Raw genomic sequence first — 22004 nt, 5'->3', positions numbered from 1 at the left:
AGTTACTCGCTTTACTCCACCAGCAAAATTTAAAATTCAAATATCCTGCGGTTAAAACTTCACAACGGAACTTTTTTTTTTATTAATTTGCAGTCGATTTGGAAAATATTAACAAGATTTAATTCAAAGAATTTTAATATGAAAAAAAGTTTGAAAAGAAATATTTAAAATCAAATATCTCTATCGAATTAATATACTTTTTCTGCAACGTTTGATTTTTTGTTGTTCTTCAACTTTTCATTTTGTTATCTACTAAACTTCATGTTAATACTGCATTTTAAATGGAGTTGATGCACAGAAAACGCTTCATACTTTTAATAACAACAACTCATCTTGAATGCATATTTGCAACTTTTATTAATTTACTCATTTTCCTACTTTGGAATTTAGTTGAATGTGCTGGCTTAACTGTCATGGTCAGATAATATTTGAGTATAAGAAGTCATTTCGTACTTTTATCGACACACCTGTATTAACATTGTCTAATGGAGCTAAGATCGGCAGGTAACGCTTGAACCCTATCCATGTTGTCTTTATCAGTTTTATTCGTTTTGTCTCTCGTCAAGTAACAAATACTGCTTTAAATTTACACAAGGCAGACTCTTAAATAACTGACTAGATAAAGCCGGAGTTGATGAGCGCTTCCTGTTAGAAAGTGATCGTGTAATAGCCGCGAAATTGAACATAGTTAGTCTTATTACCGATGTTGATATCACCGCTTTGTATTGCATTCGATAGAAAACGATTCAGAAAGGAAAAAGGCTTCACCGTGTATGTCGTTTAGGTACGAATTGCTGGAAGAAGTAACATATTTAGACAATTAGAGGCTGGTATCAGCATCCCTTGTATAGATAGCAGGATAGGTTATCAGGTATGGGACGGTAATCAGAAACCTGTAGATACGGTACCAGTTCTGTTGCCTGGACTTGGGTATTCAGCTCTAAAAAACAGAAACTCTTTTTGTCGGATAAGATACTAACGATTCTGACATAACAGATAATGTTTTCAGTGTCACTTAATAATGGAAGTGGTGTTGATATGGTTATTTCAGTCTTAATGATGATAAAATTATTCATTGGAATTAAAATAAAGGTCCAATCGTAAACCAAAACTACGTAAACGAGTTGCATTCCTTAGGTTTGATAATATAACAAATGTTGCTGCTTGAAATAGGTTTACTTCTCTGAATTGCTATCTAAAATGGAAAATTATAAATCAAAAGCGGCAAAATTTGTTAATTTATCAAAAAATTAACTAATAAGAATGAACACACATCCAAATAACCCCATTCTTTGTGTTAAGTATGAAAGGCGAATCAGCTGCAATATAAACCCGTCAAATCAATTTCCGAGCTAAATATGTCGGTTCACTGTTACGTTGGTGTCACTGATAGCATTATCATAAACCCATTGTTTCATAAATATGTCTAAGTTCAAAATCAATGCTGTCTTAAGTATATGGTGTGGTGTTCCAAAAATGTGACCCTACAGAAATAGAAGCAATACAACAATCCCCGCATTGCAATTTTAGCATGTAATGTGTGCTGAGAAACCCCATAGTTTTAAAAGACCTATGTTAACTTTTTTGACCCCTGAAGTTTCATAATGAACTATTCCAACCTTTGAATTGGAAAGTTTCAAATGTGTCTTCAGGGGTGAATGAGTGAAACGTAGTTCGCTGCGATGATGTTTATATCGGCTTTCATGGAGGTGATACCACTCCGATTTCCCATGTCAGAAAATCTAAGGAATTCCTGTTATATTTTGCTGTCTCTATCGATACGATAAACGTCTTCCTTGACGGACCGTCTGCCGTGTACTTTGGCAATTTAAAACGATGTTAAACTCGGGTTTCAACAGTTATGAGCCTTTTCAAACCGTCTGAGTTATCACCAGTGTTATCAAGCATACATGTCGACACTAACGTCATCTACAGGTTGTCTTTAACTCGATTGTCTTGGTTATTTTTGTTGGAATAATGCTAGCTTGTCTTTGTGATATGATTATAACGTGGGACGTCTCAGTCGGACTCCCGGCTCCTACCATGTTATAGCTTACATGTTGTGAAGCAGACACCACTTTTTATACAAAATGGTGGCTCTACGTTTTACGAAATGTCAGGCAAAAACACTTTGTATGAAGCATCAGTCAAAAATATTCCTTTTTCGCGTATTTAATTGCTTGATGTAATATCAACTAGTTGAGAGAGAACCAGACATATGGGATTTCTCGTCGACTCGAAAAAAATCTTTGCGATTTCAAACGTAATCCGCAAGATATGGGGTATGGAAAAGCAATTTAAGAAATAGTTTCTGCAAGCTAGAACATCCCGAAAGGTCCCCTGGGTCTACCGCTATCGACAGCAGAGGAAAAGACCACCAAGTATTCCGTTTTTCTGGTTTTAACTAAAACACAACTTCCTTTCTTCCCATTGTTATTTTCCCAGTGCAAAACCGCCTCGAGGCTTGGTACACGCTCACGTTTTGGGAATCCACGCTATCTTTTACATTTTGTTTTATGCTCGTTTATCTGTAATTGCGCCTAGAACTGAAAGTGGGATTTTTTTCTTTTTTTTCCAATAAAGTACCGGAAAACTGAAATTTGGGGTTTAAGGTCAAAATATAATGTATAGTTAAATGGTAAGGTGAAGTAAGTAAATATTCTAGATAAATAAACTAAATAAATTAACTAAGAAATCCATAAATAACAACAGAAAGTAAGGAAACAGAAAAAAATAAATGACGTCGTCATGTACATCTCCGGAACCTTTTTAAAATTTTGAAAATCTACATTTAATTGATGTTGCTGTGTGAATGAACATTATTAGTACACATTTAGTGATTAGAAGGATAGCTAAGAATCAGACGTTGTTTTTAAGTATTCTAGTGCAACATCCGCCTCCAACTCAGGACAGGTCAATGCTCCCCCCCAGTAATTTTGATAACAATATATTTGAGTTAAAATCTATGTTTGGTCGATGTCTCCTCTCTAATAAGATGTCCATATTGTACAAAAGTAGAGATTTACCAACAGGCGGGTTACATGACACTTAAACAAATAAAATTAAAAAAAATAGCTCGTCCTTTTCTAGTTTATTCGTCTTGTATACTTTTTGTGTTTAAAAAGTGGGATTGGCTGTGACAAAGAACCTAGTGACATTTCTCCAAAACATTAATTGAGAGGCGTACACTACTTATACTATTTATTGCTCTAACACCGTCCTGTTGGGTACATGTGTAACTAAGAACAAAACGATTATCTACACAACTCACTATTACATCAAGAACGAAAAGACCATTGTCCAATGTTCTATAGCTTGGGTTGCTAGGTGAAGGATATATTTTTCTCTAATATACGAACCACGATAGGTAGAATGACTTGGGAGATTATAAACAGTGTTAGAAGTTTCTCAATGCACTAGTAGTTTGTAGCTTATGTTGTAATGGTATTATCCTGGGAAACGATTTAACAAGGGTTTCATATTTCCATTATGTACAAAATATGACTTGTTTTGTACATTGAATAATTTTCTTAAAAATACTGCCTGAAGGTTATGTCAATATGATAAAACAGTCTTAAATGTCTCCGACTATCTTACACTGTATTGTGTGCACAATATTCCATTTCAAAACCATTTCTTAATTTTGATATTTAATAGGAGCATGATAATTAGTGCTCTTAACATGTATTTAGTTACATCATAGGAAAAGTTGTTATAACTTTTTCATGTTACTTTGTCTTTAGTAGCCATATATCACCGGTATAGTGTAATGTCATAGTTGAGACTTTTGATCTGATGTGTCGCTATTACAATAATCCTATTTCGGGTTTTATTCTTTCACAATCTCACATCATCACAGATGCATCATCAGCAAATAGTTTTGTATTTTGTTAAAGACGCCAGTCACATTTGTAATAATAAACGGAAAGGTTTTACGTCAAGATTTCATCTAAAATATTTTATGAATTTAATATTTTCTATGAATATTAAATTTTTAATGAATAATTTCTATGAAAATTAATACATTCTATGAATATTTAAGGGCTAACATTATACATATATTTGGAACATTGATCATTTATTATAAGGGAAACCTTTAATAAGAAATTTTATATTTAGCAGTCTTTTTTATGAAATTCATATCGTTCGCGTTTGCAGTCAATTTTAAGGTAAACGAATAACAGCTTAAAAACTGTCCACATAAGCATAGTTGTAATAGTCTGGAAAAGACACGGTGTCCGATCAAATTCAGTGTGAATATTCCCGTGAATATTTGCAGCAGTGCACATGTGCATCATATGCAGTATAAAAAGACAACTTAGATACGAATGATTTGATAATCCGGAAATATATATGATTATATTGATAGAAAAAAGTCATATGATCGACACGTCCTGCATAGGTGACCTTTAAATTGAATATCGGATATATTCTCTTCCTCTGATGAGTTTCCACTGCCACATAAACTATTGATTTTGCAGTCAATATCCCCTGCACAACTTTAAAGCCTTGATAGAAAACCTATTTTCATATACATTTTTTCAGCGTATGGATAAATGAATCGCCATTACACTTTCACCGTGTCTTAAGCTTCATAATAGGTTAGATGGTTTTTCCGATTGAAGTGGCTTAACCTAGTAGAATACGTTTGTCATTCTTCAATCAAACTCTGACAGGTTTTCCGTACTCCTTGGTAAGTTGATAACATGTTACCTGATCGCGGTGTCATATAAGTGACAACTCCGTCGATTGAATCACGACGTCTCATCACTTCAATACGAGGGCGTTATCAAGCTTTAAAATGAAAAGTGAGGAAATGTAAACATAATAGACTGGGTGTGCAAAGAATTGTTAGCTTTCTTTGTCGGCTTCTCAAGTTTTTGGGAACAATTTTTCTCCCTTTATCTTTCAAAATTACATTTTTGTGTGTGCTTTTTGATGTAGTTTAATCCTGAAGATATTGATGTGACTTTAAATGTTGATCACTAACATCAGCAAATGCGATAACTCGTTCACATTAAATTGTCGCAAAGCTTCGCCAAGATAATATTGCTCTGGACTTTCGAATCAAGATGGGATAGGATTGAATTGAATCTCAATCAGGATTTGAATGTTGAGAAATCGGTTCTATAGCAGGTCTATAGATTATGTTCTTTAACTGAGTAAACTGTTCAGATGTAACTGAGTAAACTGTTCAGGTGTAACTGAGTAAACTGTTCAGATGAAACTGAGTAAACTGTTCAGATGTAACTGAGTAAACTGTTCAGATGTAACTGAGTAAACTGTTCAGATGTAACTGAGTAAACTTGTCAGATGTAACTGAGTAAACTGTTCAGATGTAACTGAGTAAACTGTTCAGATGTAACTGAGTAAACTGGTCAGATGTAACTGAGTAAACTGGTCAGATGTAACTGAGTATAATTTATCTCTGTTGGCCATTGTTACCTCTGTAACTTATTTACGAACATTACCAATGCTTTATTATTTATACTTGAAAAAAAGAAGGAAATTTCTATTTAGCAATGTATACTCAAAGAAATCTGTTTTTAAAAATTCAACTCTGGTGATGGACCATGATCATATTAAGGCCTCTATCGGACCGTAAATTCATGTTTCTGTTGACGATTTTACAAATATTGCCTAAATCAGAAGAAAAGTTTCTTCACAAAACGCTTAGTTTGACTAAATGATATGTTATTATTTTCCATGCAAATTATCATTTATAAATAAGTATATTTAAATGAAATAGCAATTATCATTCCATTTTTATCTTAATAACTTTGAATGCTGATTTGGGTTAAACTATTACTCATAAAAAGTAAAATAAGAATTAACTTCAATCAATGATTTTCACCAAAAGATCGCATATTGAGCATTTTTTTGCGAATATTTTGTGTTCCACCTATCATATGACTTATCATCGGTGTAACGTTTACAAAATTGTTTTCCTTATGGGATGATGTCATGAGAGAAAAGAATATTTACATCAGGCGAAACAATTCGACAGGTATTAATCCATATACCATTTATAGACATGAATATCTATTTGTATGATTTGATAGTATCAATATGAAATTTATACATTTTGTTTTCATTTATTTCTAGCCAGTCGAGAAGCTGCCTTCACACATGCTATATCCGCTGCTGGTGTGGTACATGCCGTGAGCCGGGCGTGTCGGGAGGGCGAGCTGTCTCGGTGTGGGTGTAGTAAGGCCATGCGTCCTAAAGAACTCAAAAGAGACTGGATTTGGGGAGGCTGTGGTGATAATATAGAGTACGGATACAAATTCGCACAATACTTCGTGGATGTACGAGAAAAAGATAAAAACCACAAACGTGGGTCGCGCGAATTGGCCAGAATGTTAATGAATCTTCATAACAACGAAGCTGGCCGAAGGGTAAGTTACATCACCAGCACAACACTAGTCTTAGTTGATATCATGCTAACATATGTGTTAATTTATCAAAGAAAACACACACAGTGACCGTGTTAAGGGAATTTATACTTTACTCCATATGTATGGGAGTATGTTGTATGTCATGTGGTCAACTTGCAATATGAGATTTTAAAGGAATCAGATTGTCGCCGACATACAAATTCAAAGATACACAAACATATTTAATGTGTAATAATAATCTTTATCATGAATGTATGTACAAACTATAAGCTATAATCAATAACATGCCTACTCGACATTACTTATAAAGTGAATTCACGAAATTCTCCTGTACATAATACTGACAACAGTGACCATACTTGCAAAATGAAGTAAAAAAATACTCCCTACAACGCCAACAAATATGTTCATGTCTAGATAAGATACAGTCTATAGTGACCAGACTAACATGTCTCTATATTAAATACAGTCTAAAGTGACCAGACTAACAGGTCTCTACATCAAATACAGTCTAAAGTGACCGGACTAGCAGGTCTCTATACTAAATACAGTCTAAAGTGACCAGACTAGCAGGTCTCTATACTAAATACAGTCTAAAGTTACCAGACTAACAGGTTATTACATTCATCAAATACAGTCTAAAGTGACCAGACTAGCAGGTCTCTATACTAAATACAGTCTAAAGTGACCAGACTAACAGGTTTTTACATTCATTAAATACAGTCTATAGTGACCAGACTAACATGTCTCTACATCAAATACAGTCTAAAGTGACCGGACTAGCAGGTCTCTATATCCAAAACAGTGTACAGTGACCAAACTAATAGGTTTCTACATTAAATACAGTCTACAGTGACCAGACTAACAGATCTCTACATCAAAAGCAGTCTAAAGTGACCAGACTAGCAGGTCTCTTTATCCAATACAGTCTACAGGTACCAAACTAACATGTATCTATATTAAATAAAGTCTATAGTGACCAGACTTACTTGTCTCTATATTAAAAACAGGCTACAGTGATCATACTAACTGTTCTCTTTATTATATACAGTCTACAGTGATCAGACTGATATGTCTCTATATTAAATACAGTATACATTGACCAGACTTACTTGTCTCTTATTAAATACAGTCTACAGTGACCAGACTGATATGTCTCTATATTAAATACGGTATACAGTGACCAGACTTACTTGTCTCTATCCTAAATACAGTCTACAGTGACCTGGTAAATAGATATCGTCCATATACCGATATAAGATCTATTATGTCGATTTCGAGGTTGGATATTAACATACTGGTTCTAACACTCTGCTCTGCTTGGTCAATAAATATTCCCTGACAACTTGCACGACGTTATATGTGATATATGATATACGACTTTACTAAGACCGACAATATATTTTTGCCATGTTTTGGCGAGGTATTGGCCTGATCTGTGATTGTATATCTGTGAAACGGCGACGGATTGTGCAAATGAAGTTGTCCTTTTTTCGCACTGTTTCACACTTCCACTTGTTACATAGATTTTTTCTTCAGTTCCCAACGACAGTTTTCCTTGAGCAGGTTTTCAGGTCAAAATGCGTTCAGGCATTTAATTTTCAACAATTTCTTGCATTATCTAACTTTAATTTTTCGTCCTTTGACATAACTTGTTTTATTACTATGTAAGCTCTGCCAATGAAACTTTATAGAGGTTTGTAGAAAGAGACGTTTTTACAAAGCCAACATCTGCTCGCTAGAAAAAAAGTCCACAGCCCACCTACCTCTGTACATCATTGTCAAAGTAAACACCGTCATAGGAATGACATTCTATATGATAGCTGCAATGGGATCCACGGTTTATCACCTTCTTATGGAGATGGTGATATTATTATGTATGCAACTCGATTCAAATGCATTTATAGTCTGTTGACATTACAATAAAACGGAGAACACTTTTCTCTGAATAAGGGTCGACACTGGAATGTGGCACACAGGCAATATGTTCTGCCTTCGGTTAAACTACCGAGAGAGAAGGATTTCTGATAAATAAATCAAAGTATTAAACGGAATACATCCCCTTCTGTAACACCTGTAAATACGATTTGTGACTTCTTTTTAGATATACAAATTTTTCCTGGTAAAAATGATCGAAAACACTAAACACTATTTACAAAGTAGAATTTAGAAACTACTGTTCACTTCTGTTGTTTTTCATTTTTGTGAATATCTCGACATTGTCGTGTTTCAACTTGTACCTCATACGGTACCTGTCTGTATTATATCTGAACTGAAAAAGAAATAGAATTACATATGATTACCTGCTATCTTTATAATATTTAAGTTAGTATTAAGGTAGAAATTCTATTTTATAACAAATAGGGTGTAAGTTAGTCGACAGGAGTGAGTTTTACTACACATTTTTGTGGTCAAGACTACCTTTGACGAGCAACCTTGTTTATACGCGCGAGAAGGTGTAGCTTCATTCTAGACTGACATCAATGTATTCTTTTGTTCATTTTACTGATCGATCGATAATTTTACTGAAGCAAATCAGTGAAGTCATTCATATATTCACTGAATCGTTCATTCATTAAGATGACTAATTATGCATTTTAAGTATTGAATTAATTTAGTAATTACTGCGGTAAATCCTGATGAATCATTTTTTTTCTCGCGCTCTCGCTTTCTCAATCAAAATCTATCATTTCATGTCTAAGTATACTTACCCTTCGTAAATTAAATCCTGAGAAATTCATCCATAGCGTTAACGCATTTTCATATTGTTCAGAACAAAGCCCTTTCACACGCTTATAAAACGGATCATGAGTGTGACTGTGCTCACTTTAGTAAGTAATTATACTTAGGGATTTCGATCCTTTTATTTGACGTTTGTTTTATACAAGTCTTCACCCTAATACGTGCTTCGCCGATATTTTACTATATAGATAAATATTTTTATAACTATACAATTGTAAGTCCAATATTGGCGTGGTAAAATGTATTGTGGCTGTATTACACGAAAATTAGGCACTTAGGAAATAGTTACGGTATCTTCACCAAACACTGGCTATTTGCCCACGTATCTGGTTATTTTCAGTAGTTTTCGTTTCAGTTGTGGTTTAAGTGTTGATGTCTTGGTTGAAAACCGCTCCACGAGACACCGACAATGATTTAAGACACGCTCATGGTGTCTTTGTTAATCACACACTTTCTCTGATTTGCCGGACTATGTAATGTCGGTTACTGTATGTGGTGAAGGCAATATTTGCTATAATTGTTTGGTTGCTGTCGCTGCGTTTCAATGTCGACCTTTTGTATTTCTCTTGTAGTTAGAAGATGTTTCCCTTCAAATATTAGCATGGTTTATTTATTTTACTTGAACATCGATACATAGATGAAATAAGCAAATTTGATTTTTTTCCTTAATAGTATCTTTCAATGATTCGTGTTTTAATGCTTTCAGGCTATGTCACAGATATCATGCTTCTGTTTGGAACAAAAGTGTATTTGATTTAATTGACAAATTGTTTTTGCTGTAAACTTTCCCATTCTGTTAAATATTTAGTCATATTAAGTGTCATCAATATAGATTACCGATATAAAACTTACAGTTGTAAACTGCAGCTTTTTGTACTTCATATTGAATGCACATTAAAGCACCAAGGCGGACGAAGACTTCTGAGCTGGTTGATGTTTCGGTCTTGGTGCAGAACCGTGAACAAAATGCGGCACTTGCGAGATTTTTTCTCACAATGTGTCTATAACAAGATGATCACATTTCATCTCGCCTTACCGTGATTGAATTCGAGGAGCAGAAGCCCTTTCGAATAATTCGGGGGTCAGGGGTTATCACACAGTCTGCCTGAGCCCTTAATAGACTTGTACAGGGATACTACTTTATCTCCTAATTTCGTTGAAACCCCCGCGGGGCTCAGCAAAAGAAGGGGCAGAGGCCCTGTCTATCGGGTGTCCATCGGTGTATTCAGCAAACATACAATACCAAGCAGGATATGAGATTGAAACATGTTTTCGTCTATTGTCATCCAGACTTCAAATAAGAGTAAAACGGGTCCTATGAGTGAACTGATCTCTATTCAGGTGGTGTTAACGCTGAACGTCTACCAGTTTAAATGGGTACATGTTAAGAAGATGTCTTTGTCAAGAGGTTGATGTCAAGTGTGGTGGCCTAAGGAAAAACATCATTATATGTAAACAAGTAATGCAATTATTTTGACAAGTTTCCAAGACTGTGCGCCACTTTTTTGTTAACTAAGGTGACCGTTTCGTCCCTTCATGTGGCTTTTTTTCGGGACATTTCAACTCGGTACAGGTGAATTAAGTACACGGATAGCTGGTTTTAGGTACAATTTCAATAGTAACAGCAGGATCATAATTCTTTTATTCTAGTCACACATACAGAGGAATGTAAACTAAACAGTGTTAAAGCGAGTTTCAGCATGTTTTTTTTATATCATTGTGATGGTTTGGAATCCTGGGTTATTTCTGTTTGAGTACTTATTTTAATAAAAAAAAATCATTCCAACAATATAAGGACCATACCAACACTGAAATGGATTGTAAAAGTTATGTGTTTGCATTCTGTGAGTCTGCCTCCCTTAGTTATATCGACATTTAATTAATGATGTCCATTTCCCGAATAAACTGTATGTAACCAGGTTATAAATCACAATTTATTATTTTGAAACTCAGTATTAATAAGGGGTTGTTTTGTGATATTCATCGTACGTTTGAAAATAAGATAAACTTCGAAAATAGTATCAATTTTGCATACCCGGAGTCGCCGAAGGAGCCTGTTTGCTCCCCCTATTCCAAATTACGGTTTCTTATTCATAGTTTCACTAGTAATTTTCTATAAGTCGGGTAATTCAGTTTAGATTTGCTGTACAAGAACCTTTTTGTTTTAGTTTCTTTTCCTATTTGTATAAAGGAAAAGGTCATGTTTGAAATCGAAATTATCTGGGAAACTGCGTAAACCTTGTACATTATGTTGTCTTGAATTGATAATTCACTATTAACAACACGTTAACATGTACATTTATGAAATTTTATGAGATCTTTGCTAAATGATAAATGTCTGAATTTGCCCAGGTTCTGCCTTCGATTTGATGTTAACAATATCATTTCTATTATTTGTTCAAAAGGTGTTTTATTCAGTATTGAAAAAGATATGTTTTATTTCAATTTGTTTATTTGCTCAAATTTATAGTATTTTGATAATCTTCTGAATACCAGATTTCGGAGTTGTATTATGAAAATACCATTTGTTCCAATAGTAAGTTAATATGCCGTTAATATAATGACGATTAGGCCTAAATATCACAACTATTCTGAGTTATCCTTGAGCTGAGTTTGAGTTTGATTTTGAATATCGGGGTTCCATATACTAAAAAAAACCGTAATAGAAGTTAAAGGCGTAAAACTGTTTTTGAAAAAGTGGGGTCCGTGTTATCAAACTTTTTTAGTATACTGGCAAATTAGGTTAAACGTTGATTTTTTTTATATTTCTTGTTACTACTATTGGAATTAATACAAATTTGTTATGTATTGTAAGAATGATCACTTTCAGACAGTAAATATTAAGTATTCCATCTTCTCAAGTACGTTCGAAAAAATATATTCTACAGCAGACAACGTCCAACATGAAATGTGCGTAGTCAATACAACTTCAATCGATTGTATTCAAAATAATCCCATAAAACATCAGCAGATTGTTAAAAAATATGTTTTCTGAAAGTTATGTGTAGCTGATGGTATACTTGAGAACATGCAGTCCCCCATCAACCTACAGGCATTGTGATAGTGTTAAACACCGTAAAGAACGCTGTATGTCTGATGGTGGCAGAGGAGGTTGATGTTACCTCGTCTGTGATGTCCTCAGGTTTTCATCTCTGAAGGCATCAGTGACGGATTTAGCGGCACACTGTGGTAGGAACATGTTTCTTTGTAGACTACGATTCCAATCTCTGTGTAGCAAGGTCATAAAGGGACGTGTATGCGCAACTATAAAGTATTTTTTACCAATAAATTTCATTAGCCATCACAGGAAACACACACTTCGCAGACCGCTCTTTTACATGAGAGAAGGATATCATATTCTTGAAATATTTTTGCAGTCATTATTGGACTGTTTTCTTCATTTTTAAGACGTAAAAGCATGAAGAATAAATGATGAATACCATTAATAGTTATTTGTTTTTAGAATGTGAAAGCATACAATTGAAAAATATGGCCGCAGTTATATTATATTATTATTAACATGTTAAATTGCGACTCGTGAAGGAAAGCATTTGTATTAAAAAATATTCGTTCTCCTCATTACCAAACATATAATGTGGTAAATTTCAAAATAATTCTCATCATTAAATTGATACGAATTCATACTTGTTGAGATACTTGAAATAACTTGTCTTTAAGCTAATGGCGAAAACAAAGTAGGTATGGTTTGAATCATAACAAGTACATCAGTTTCACAAGAACGTGATATTGATTGCGTACAATTTATGTTACATACGTCACGAAAGCAGCAGCAATTCCGAAGACTTGTGGCCATGATATTTGTATTAAGTGGAGGAAAATCATTTTATATCTGTATGATAATCTTTCGTTCGAAGATGGAATTTCCGCATTCGCCGACAGATAGTAACATGCGCTGCTACCTGCTGCTACAGAAGGGCCTCGAGAGCTCTCGATAATGTATTGATGATGTTTTGTAGCCTCCCTGAGGTTTCATCTGAGAGTTCCCAATAAAAGATATGATATTTGGAGCCGAAATTTACTTAAACACGATGATTCTAGAGATTATATTTTTTTCTCGTTTCGTTTTGCATTCAATTCATTTCGTGTTCTTCGGTTAAGTTTTGCTTTTGTAAAATGTCATAAAATAACTGAAATAACATACCCCTGTTTAAAGGAATCATTTAGTTAATTAGGATAACATAATGTCATATGCCGTTTAGATTAATTTATGTTCCTTCTTTCCTTTCGTAAGACACACGAGTTGATCTATCACTTACCATTAAACTGCACCCAATAAACAGCATGCAAGAACTAATATAGAGTCGTTATGTATAGAAAGAATCATTTTTAAAATACAGAGAACACTAATTGACAAATATTATATCCCAATTTCACATTGGGGATTTGTTGTTAAGTATTCAGCAAACAAAATGATTAGCCTAATAGCATCAAAATGCCATAATATTTTCACAGTGGTTCTTAATTTGCTTTAATGGAAACATGTAGGCCTGTGTTACTGTTTTTTGATGTTCAAATCGTTGCAGGAGTTGATGTTTCATGTATTTCCCGTAACACTTGTTACTTACCTCTCTACAGGGGTCACTCTGGGACCAATGCCAATCAGTTATTTATGTATATCACATTGGTTATCTCGTCGCACGGGGCTGCGCCTATTGAACCCTTTGTTGCAGCAGACTGAAGTGAACTACAGCAAGCCAACGTCCTATTCTAGAGAGAAAAGTTCTTAATAGAGTAATCTAACTCAATACACTAAAATGTACATTAAAAATGTGTTTAAAGATTCATAAAGAGCAGGTTACAAATCCAACGAGAGAAATATAAGATTATTCACTTCTAAACTAAAAAAATACCAATATTATTATTTATAAAAGCACAGTTCAAAACACATTCGCTTTAGCCTCAATACTACATCCTCCCTGTGACCCTTGCCCCTACCCCGGAACTAAACCCTCTAATTGTAAATAACAGTGGAAGGATACTTGTCATTTGTATATTACATTAATTCTGATGCAAATACGATTCTATAGTATCGTTTTGAGTTCCTCTTGAGTTAATCAACAAAAAATCCATAGATATGTTTCCCTCCGTTTCTGCCAGGACATCAAAAGCAATCCTGTAGTGTGTTGCCAATAGTATCCGTCCCTAAGTTGATGTGTCAACGGCTATGTATATCGACTGTTAGATGTTGCATTGCTTTATGCCACAAAAATGCCTTCGTTAATTACCTATGTCTCATGACAGAGAAAATACCGTAAATATTCTGGATTATTTCTGACATGCATTTTGGACTGAAGATACGAACACTTTACCCTAGTGGTTTGGTTCTACTTTTACGATACAGTCGATACTAACCTCACTCTGCATTGCCCTGACTTCACAGGTATACGACCAATACCGTTCGACACGAAAGCGCTTTCTCTAAAGCTCAACTTCTGGTAATTCTTGAGCATTCTTCTGACAAAGTAAATGAATCAGACCTTCAGTGAAGTGCCACTTTTGCTACCGTTTCCGCGGACCTATGGAAATGATTGTAAAGTAGCACCCGGCGGGAATGCGCCTATGTCGTTGACCTCCCTTCAAGGGTCCTTTGGCAGCTCGACACGGGCATGACACCGATTATCTCGAGTGTAACGGACAATTTTCTAACCTTTTCATCGTTTTTATTTAATTTATGGGATATTCATGTCATACTGTTCATTGATTTACTGATTAATATTTCTTTTATGTATTCATTAATTTAACTGTTTCTCTGTAATTCATTTTTTCGCTATTTTTTATGTTTGTCTTCACTTATTCAACATTTTCTCTGCTTAGTCTCTCATTTATTGCACCGTTTTTCTATTCAGTCATTTGTTTATCATTCTCTGCTCGTGCATTTACTTTGCTATTGATTAATCTATTTCTGCATTTTATCAAGTTCATTTTCTTCCTTTCGCTGTTCATTCTTTTCTTGTTTCTATTTTTAGAAATTACCTTTTCATTCAGTCCGTTATCAGTCATTATAGTGCATAACAACCCGGTGAGGAAACCTTGTTACAATAAAACCAGAATTTATGCTGCGTCAATACGTGTACAAAGTTTTATAGGAAAGCAGCCTATCAAACAGCATTTATTCTAAATGAGGTAGAAATAGACTGATCGCGCAATTAATTAAGCTATAAAGGTAGGCATACCTGGTAAAGAAGTAAAACATTAGGACGAAAAATGGTTAACCTCACCTGTGTGGTCATCTATATCATCTACAGTCATAAAGGCATTCATAAATACATAAACAAGTCTAAATGGGACAAATACAGCCATTGTGTGATTATATTTGAAAGAAAATCTACAGAAAGGTTATACAAATGTGTGTTGTTCAATATTATAATTGAAAGGTGATATTTGTTTTATGTATATTAATATATAAAAGACGTACTACTCCAGAGCCTAATCATCTTACACTTGTTAAACTCACACTTAATCTTAAACTTGTTAAACTCACACTTAATCTTACACATGTTTAACACGCACGTTATATTACACTTGTTAAACTCACACTTAATCTTACACTTGTTTAAAACACACTTAATCTAACACTTGTTTCACTCACACTTAATCTTACACTTGTTTAACTCACACTTAATCTTACACTTGTTAAACTCACACTTAATCTTGCATTTGTTTAACACACACTTAATCTTACCCTTACTCACACTTAATCTTACACTTGTTTAACTCACACTTAATCTTACACTTGTTTAACTCACACTTAATATTACACTTGTTTAGCACACATTTAATCTTACACTTGTTTAACTCACACTTAATCTTACACTTGTTTAACTCACACTTAACCTTAAACTTGTTTAACTCACACTTAACTTACATTTGTTAAACTCACTTTATCTAAGATTTGTTAAACTCACACTTCATAAAACTCATACTGAAAGATGAATCCAAACGTTCTTTAATTAAACGCGGTGATAAATAGCTCGTGAACAATCATTGTCTTTACCTGTACTTTCATTATGTACAATATACGAACTAGTTGTGAGGATTCAAGGTGGTTTTCCTTTTGTTTCGTTGTTTTCTCATTTCTTTTGATGTCCTTTTGTATTGTCGCTGAGTCGGAATAGTTAATCTTCGTGTGTTGATGATGCTGGCTATCTTTTATCCTGATCGTTTTACTCAGTATATTGTCACTCTCTGTTAATCATATCTCTTGATTCTTGTCCTGAAGTTTAAGAAACATTTCTATTGATGCATAATGTATCATTGTTCCGACTTACCAAAAATCTTCAGTTATGTTTGAAATAATTATATTGATCGTAAACGAATGCAAAATATATAACTACAAATTGGAAAAACTTTCACACACTCGAATTATCCGCCGCATATAAATCATATGCACAAAATTCTAAAAAAAGAGCATATCTATGCAACATCTTAATTTGCATGCAAGTAAAATGTGCGTCCATTTTATTTGCAATATTTTGTTAGAATTACCTTGAAGATCCCGGGCACTTTTGTTTCAAAACAAAGTGCACAGAAAGATTGGTTCTAGTACTCTTGCTCGATATTTGCATACAAATATTCGAATGCTGATAAATTGAGATCCGGATTATCGGATTGCACCAAGAAAGATTTAGTCCGGTCCACTAAAAGTCCACTGTAATAGGTGAACGCATCTGGTACGTTACGATAAGTTGTTCTGCGGTGGATTGGGCACCTACGTGTAGCTCATCTCACTGTAGGTGTTCCAGGCCTCGACACTTGTTTGTATCGCTAAGAATGCCATACGTGCCACTATTTAGCCGTGAAACCTCTCAGTGACACAATGGCTGACTAGCACTAAGGAATGTGGCCTTATTTTCCTGTAGGGGAATAATTTTGTTGAGGGTTACTTTTTGTGTTGAGGGTTATAGCAGACGATAACTCAATCGGTACTTCAGACACTTAGTTCGAATATGAGATATGGACGGCAGAAATATGCCATCAAAGATATGCCAATGAGTTTCTCAGTAGTAAATAACTTTGCCAATTTTCTTTCTAAACCATGAGTATACTGCATGCACTTTCGCTATCGCGATTTTCAATTGGGAAGATTGGTAGAGAAACATTTGTGGTAAAAACAAAAAAACAACATGAAAATCCGTCCTAGCTTCGGGATGTAATCATGCAATGTTGTTATTTATTCAGTTAACGGTTTAAAATGAACTCTCTCTCATATCCTGATCGTGACGTTAATTTGTAGCGTAACTGTTTTTACTTTAAGTACCACGACTGTTTTGTTGACTTATATCTGTGTAAATTCTCCATTCTCCACATTAGCTTGACTAGACAGGCTCGTCGTTACCGACCAGTGTCAGCTCTACCTGATGTAGTGTACCGTTGGCCTAGGTTCAATTCTACTTAATCTGATTAGCTTGACAGAACGTTCACGCATTTTTGCGTCTAATAAACGTCCAAATATTTCGAAAACAATAGCTAAAAAAACAAGCTAATGGACTTTTTTTTTATCATTTGTTTAAAAGACAACTCACATACTTAAGATTATTAAAGAAAAAAACCATTTTCAAGTTTAATAGGTGGCTTGCTATTCTAACAATGCTTAACAAGGACCAAATGAACCTATTCACTATTAAACTATATGGTAAACATGTCTGCTTTGTTCAATATGGTTTAAACTTTATTTTTCTCAGCAGCCACACACTGGCCTACACTACTGATGTTGTCCACTTCACAGTTGATTCGCTACTACAGAACTGTGTTGTTGGGAATTTCAGAATAAATACGTTATGTTGGCCAGTGTAGCTGCTAAGTGAGGGTTTCAATAGGTGACTCTTCGATCCATATTGAAGAAATTTGTCGTCATAATGACCTGATTACCACTGTGTTCGTATCTACAATGATCAAAGGTTCGGTCACAGATCAGGCTGGATTGGCCAGATCCATCGTTACGGATGCTGTAGGTGGTGCAGGAACCGCTTTTCCATCAAAAGCATATTGCTTCCGCCTCTGGTTTATCGTTGCTGTTATTAGTGTTTTTGTTTTGCTTCTTGTCAGCGCAGTTCCTAGTGTTTTTTCCCTATCGATTTTGAATTCGTCCTTTGTCCATGCTTATAGACATCGAGTTGTATTTTCCTTTTTACTTTCGAAATGCCATAGCATGAAATAGTGACGTTATGTATTTTTACATTAATTCTTTATCTCTTTACATGGGGTTTTGCATTTCGAGGATCATATAATTATGAGTTGTGTTTGGATATTACTTAGAAAGAACACTTCCAATTAGTTATCCTTAACAAGTCACGAAGTTTACCATGTTATAACTAATGGGTTAGATCGTGTTTTAATGAAGTTATCATTTTACAGCTTATTATTATTTTGCATGTTCTGACACTTTACATAACGGATAGTCTGTGTAAAGAAAGTGTATATATATATTTTTTTTTTATATAAATCGACAATTACTACCGTTTACCTGATATAGAATATTCTTTGTTTATCGTTTCTTCCTACGTCATATTTGATGAGTTCTGAAGCAGAAGATATTGGCATAGGTAATATTGGCCTTTCAGTTTTTTTCTCTGCTGGGTTTTTTAAAACTCCTTTCCTCTTGATGTCAAAATAAATACACTTGTACATGTACCTGTATAATAGTACTCATTTATTTATCCAATTTAAACAGTAAGACCTCTACAGTAGGCTTAGAGCCCCAACACTGAAGGATAAACGTGTTATACTAACACGTTTGATCCTAAAACCGTAAATCCTTAACATAGAGAGTGTAAAATGAGATAATTAAGGGTACTTGAGTCGGACTTGCCGGCGTCACAAATTTTACACTCACCGATCCGCTGTAATCAGCTCAAATCTCATCACGTCCCTCCAAGGACTCTTTCGTTAAACCGCTTACTCGCTATAAACACTACTTTACAATGCTCGCTATAAACACTACAATGGACGTAACTCTCTGCTTAGTGTAATGGATGCTTGCCAGTAATGTTCGTCCTGTAGTTCGAGAAGGAGATTCGTGAACTCAAAACATCGAGTGTGTATTGAAATAGAACATGATTTTACCGATATTGTCTGACATGTTTATTGAAGATGTGAGAATTAATGTAGGAATTCTGTATAAAACGAAGTCGGTACATCAGCCGCCTGGCCTATCGGCACAGAGAAGACGAATTGATCGGTTACAACCAATCACATAGAACACCGTTCTAAGTAGACAGAGATGCATTTCCGTCAATGATGAATACATTTCGTCTACACCATGTCCTTTTCAGTTTGTAATACAGTTCATTGATTTCGTGTTGTATCATGAGTCCGTGCTGTAACGTAACGGTAAAAGTTCAAATCACTTCCTCTTCGTTACGTTTTTGAGTGAATCATGTCAATTGGCAAGACTTTCAGTAAGCTAAGTGCTTGTTTCTGGTATGTTTGTAGGATTTCACTTAATGTTCTCACTCACAGCCGGACTGTTATGGTTTAACAGACAACTGTATAAAACCATTATAGGGTTGACCACAAAAGGAACAATACCTCTAAAACATTCTACAAAATATATTTCCTGAATTCATATTAAAGATTCGTTCCAAAATAAGTTAACGATGATTGAATAACAAGTAAAAAACAAAAAGTTATTCCTTGTAGTGTATAATATTATTGACAATGGCAATGACGAGCTACGGAGGTTAAGGACGGGGATTTACGCCATAAAGCAGAAGATTTTAATGTGAATTGATATGACATGTTTGTATGACAAGATGGATGTTTTTTAAGTGTTCCTAGATAATATCGGGGAAGATTTAATTTATAATGTCTGAATTTTTTATTTTTTTTTGCTATTGTTAAAACGAAAAATAGGACTCATATAAAATGAAAATGTATCATTAAGATGATAATTGTAGACACGAAACAACAACATGTTATGCATGAGATATTTTTGGTGTTTTCCTCATACTATATCAAACATATTGTATGAAATAATATTCCTGTTCAAGTATGTAAAAACGATATCTTACATCTCTAGGTCAAATATATGTATCCTAATGTCATATAGTCAATGTCATATGGCAAAATATGATAAAAGTAGCGTGCTTAACCTCATCGTTTTAAACTTAAAAAAATATATGGACCTCTTCATTCAAGTATTCAAGCAGCTCGAATGTCAAAATGTGATAAAGTAAGGTTAAAAAAACTTCACCGTTTTGAAGTCAAAAATATATGTGAAGGTCTCAAATAGAATATTCAAGGCCAAATGTTAAAATGTGATAAAGCTAGCATACAAAACCTCATCGGTCTGGATCGGAAATACAAAAATGTTGTACGTAGGGTTTCCACTAACTCACACTGCGATTGTCTATACATTTGAAGTGTTATCAAGCGTTGAAAAGCTCTGCCGAGGCTTTTCTGTAATTTGCCGTACTTTTCCACCTTGCATATGGCATCAATGTTGTGACTGGTGCATAAGTACGTCTCACAGATGGGATGTTGAATTTATGCGTTTCGGGGCATAAAAGAAATAAAACGATTGTGAGGACCCAAAGAGAATTCCAAAATGTGCTTTAGCGCTAGGCGGTACAGTTTCGTAGTTGGTGAAGTGCTTGAGAAGGTACATGCATGGGGTGCTGGTGGTGGTGATTTAGTATACCGGAGATATAAGGTAGTGTGTAACATACGGGAAAACTCTGGATCTATGTTTCCGGAATCGGACCCTTTTACTTTTGAAAATATTTTTTCTATATGAAACTATTGTATGAGCTTTTTGCAAACATTTATTGTCTTGTATGTACTAAATCGATCAGCTTAAACAGTTCCAATCAATGGGAAAAAAGGGAGCTTCCGGTGAAATAAAGACACGCACTTCCAGTACCACATAACACCATACAGGCGATACTCGAGGTCCAAGTCCCCCTTCCACGTGTGAACAAATACGTGACGTGTTTCCCAGTTGACTGTCGATTATCTTCAAATGACCCCACGTATAAACCGAGGCCATCTAGATTAGAGCATAATTATGCACGTACATGTTCAGAAAAGATTTAATGGAAAGTTTTGATACTTCTCATAAATTTCCTATTAATACAAATGTAGATGAAAAAGTTTGATATTCCTCATAAATATTTCTATCAATACCAATATAGATAAATCATGGTGACTGCAGTCCATGATAATGCCGACAAGACGCCCCTCCAGGGTTGAATGACCGTATCGGCCTTTCACGTTGAGTAAACAGACACCTGGCTACCAATGGTAAAGAACAAGTTTATAGATATCTAACATGTAACAGGATTCGGGTTGGTATTGTATGTTAGATGTGGACAAACCGCCTCTCAAAGATCGCCCTCCAGATAACGGACACAAAGAAATGTAAATGGTTGTCGAGCCTTGCCACTCCCCAGTAATGATGGAGATAGTCATAACTAATGTTTTATGAATGCTCAGTCGCTTGTTTGGTTGACAATAATGATAAATAATAATTGAAGAAAACGCTTATGAAAAGCATGACAGGCTTCAGGTTCCAAAAGTACATAGTTTCATTGCATTGCAGCAACTTTTACAAATACTCGTGACAATATAATATCACTACCAGTTTATTTAACATTTGTGATGCTCAATACTCGTTTTTGCAGCACCGCTATGTTTAACGTGTAACATACTTAGTCTTTACCATTAAGAGACGAAAGCGTATATCATATTTCATTAATTTCTATTTTAAAGTGACATTTATTCAATTATTTTACGTTTTGCATGAAAATGTATTTTACAGTTGATGAGAAAGTACTCATGACCTGTGAGATAGAGATTGACCTTCCTTTTTCCTGAACACTTTGAATAAAATATTCGATAAAAAAA

General features: G+C 34.6%; 1 protein-coding gene across 1 annotated transcript in view; it reads left to right on the top strand.

The window, feature by feature from the left end:
* LOC110441941 (protein Wnt-5b-like) overlaps positions 1 to 22004 on the top strand; it is a 66211-nt gene that overhangs the window by 21657 nt on the left and 22550 nt on the right. Inside the window, exon 4 of the mRNA XM_021485258.1 lies at positions 6106 to 6398. Within this exon, the coding sequence (XP_021340933.1) occupies positions 6106 to 6398 (293 nt within the window). The remainder of the gene's footprint in view (positions 1 to 6105; positions 6399 to 22004) is intronic.

The sequence above is a fragment of the Mizuhopecten yessoensis genome, unplaced genomic scaffold, assembly GCF_002113885.1.
Source record: "Mizuhopecten yessoensis strain PY_sf001 unplaced genomic scaffold, ASM211388v2 scaffold716173, whole genome shotgun sequence".
Lineage (NCBI taxonomy): Eukaryota > Metazoa > Mollusca > Bivalvia > Pectinida > Pectinidae > Mizuhopecten > Mizuhopecten yessoensis.
Note: the sequence above shows the minus strand (reverse complement) of the source record. Positions and strands in the feature narration are given on the sequence as shown.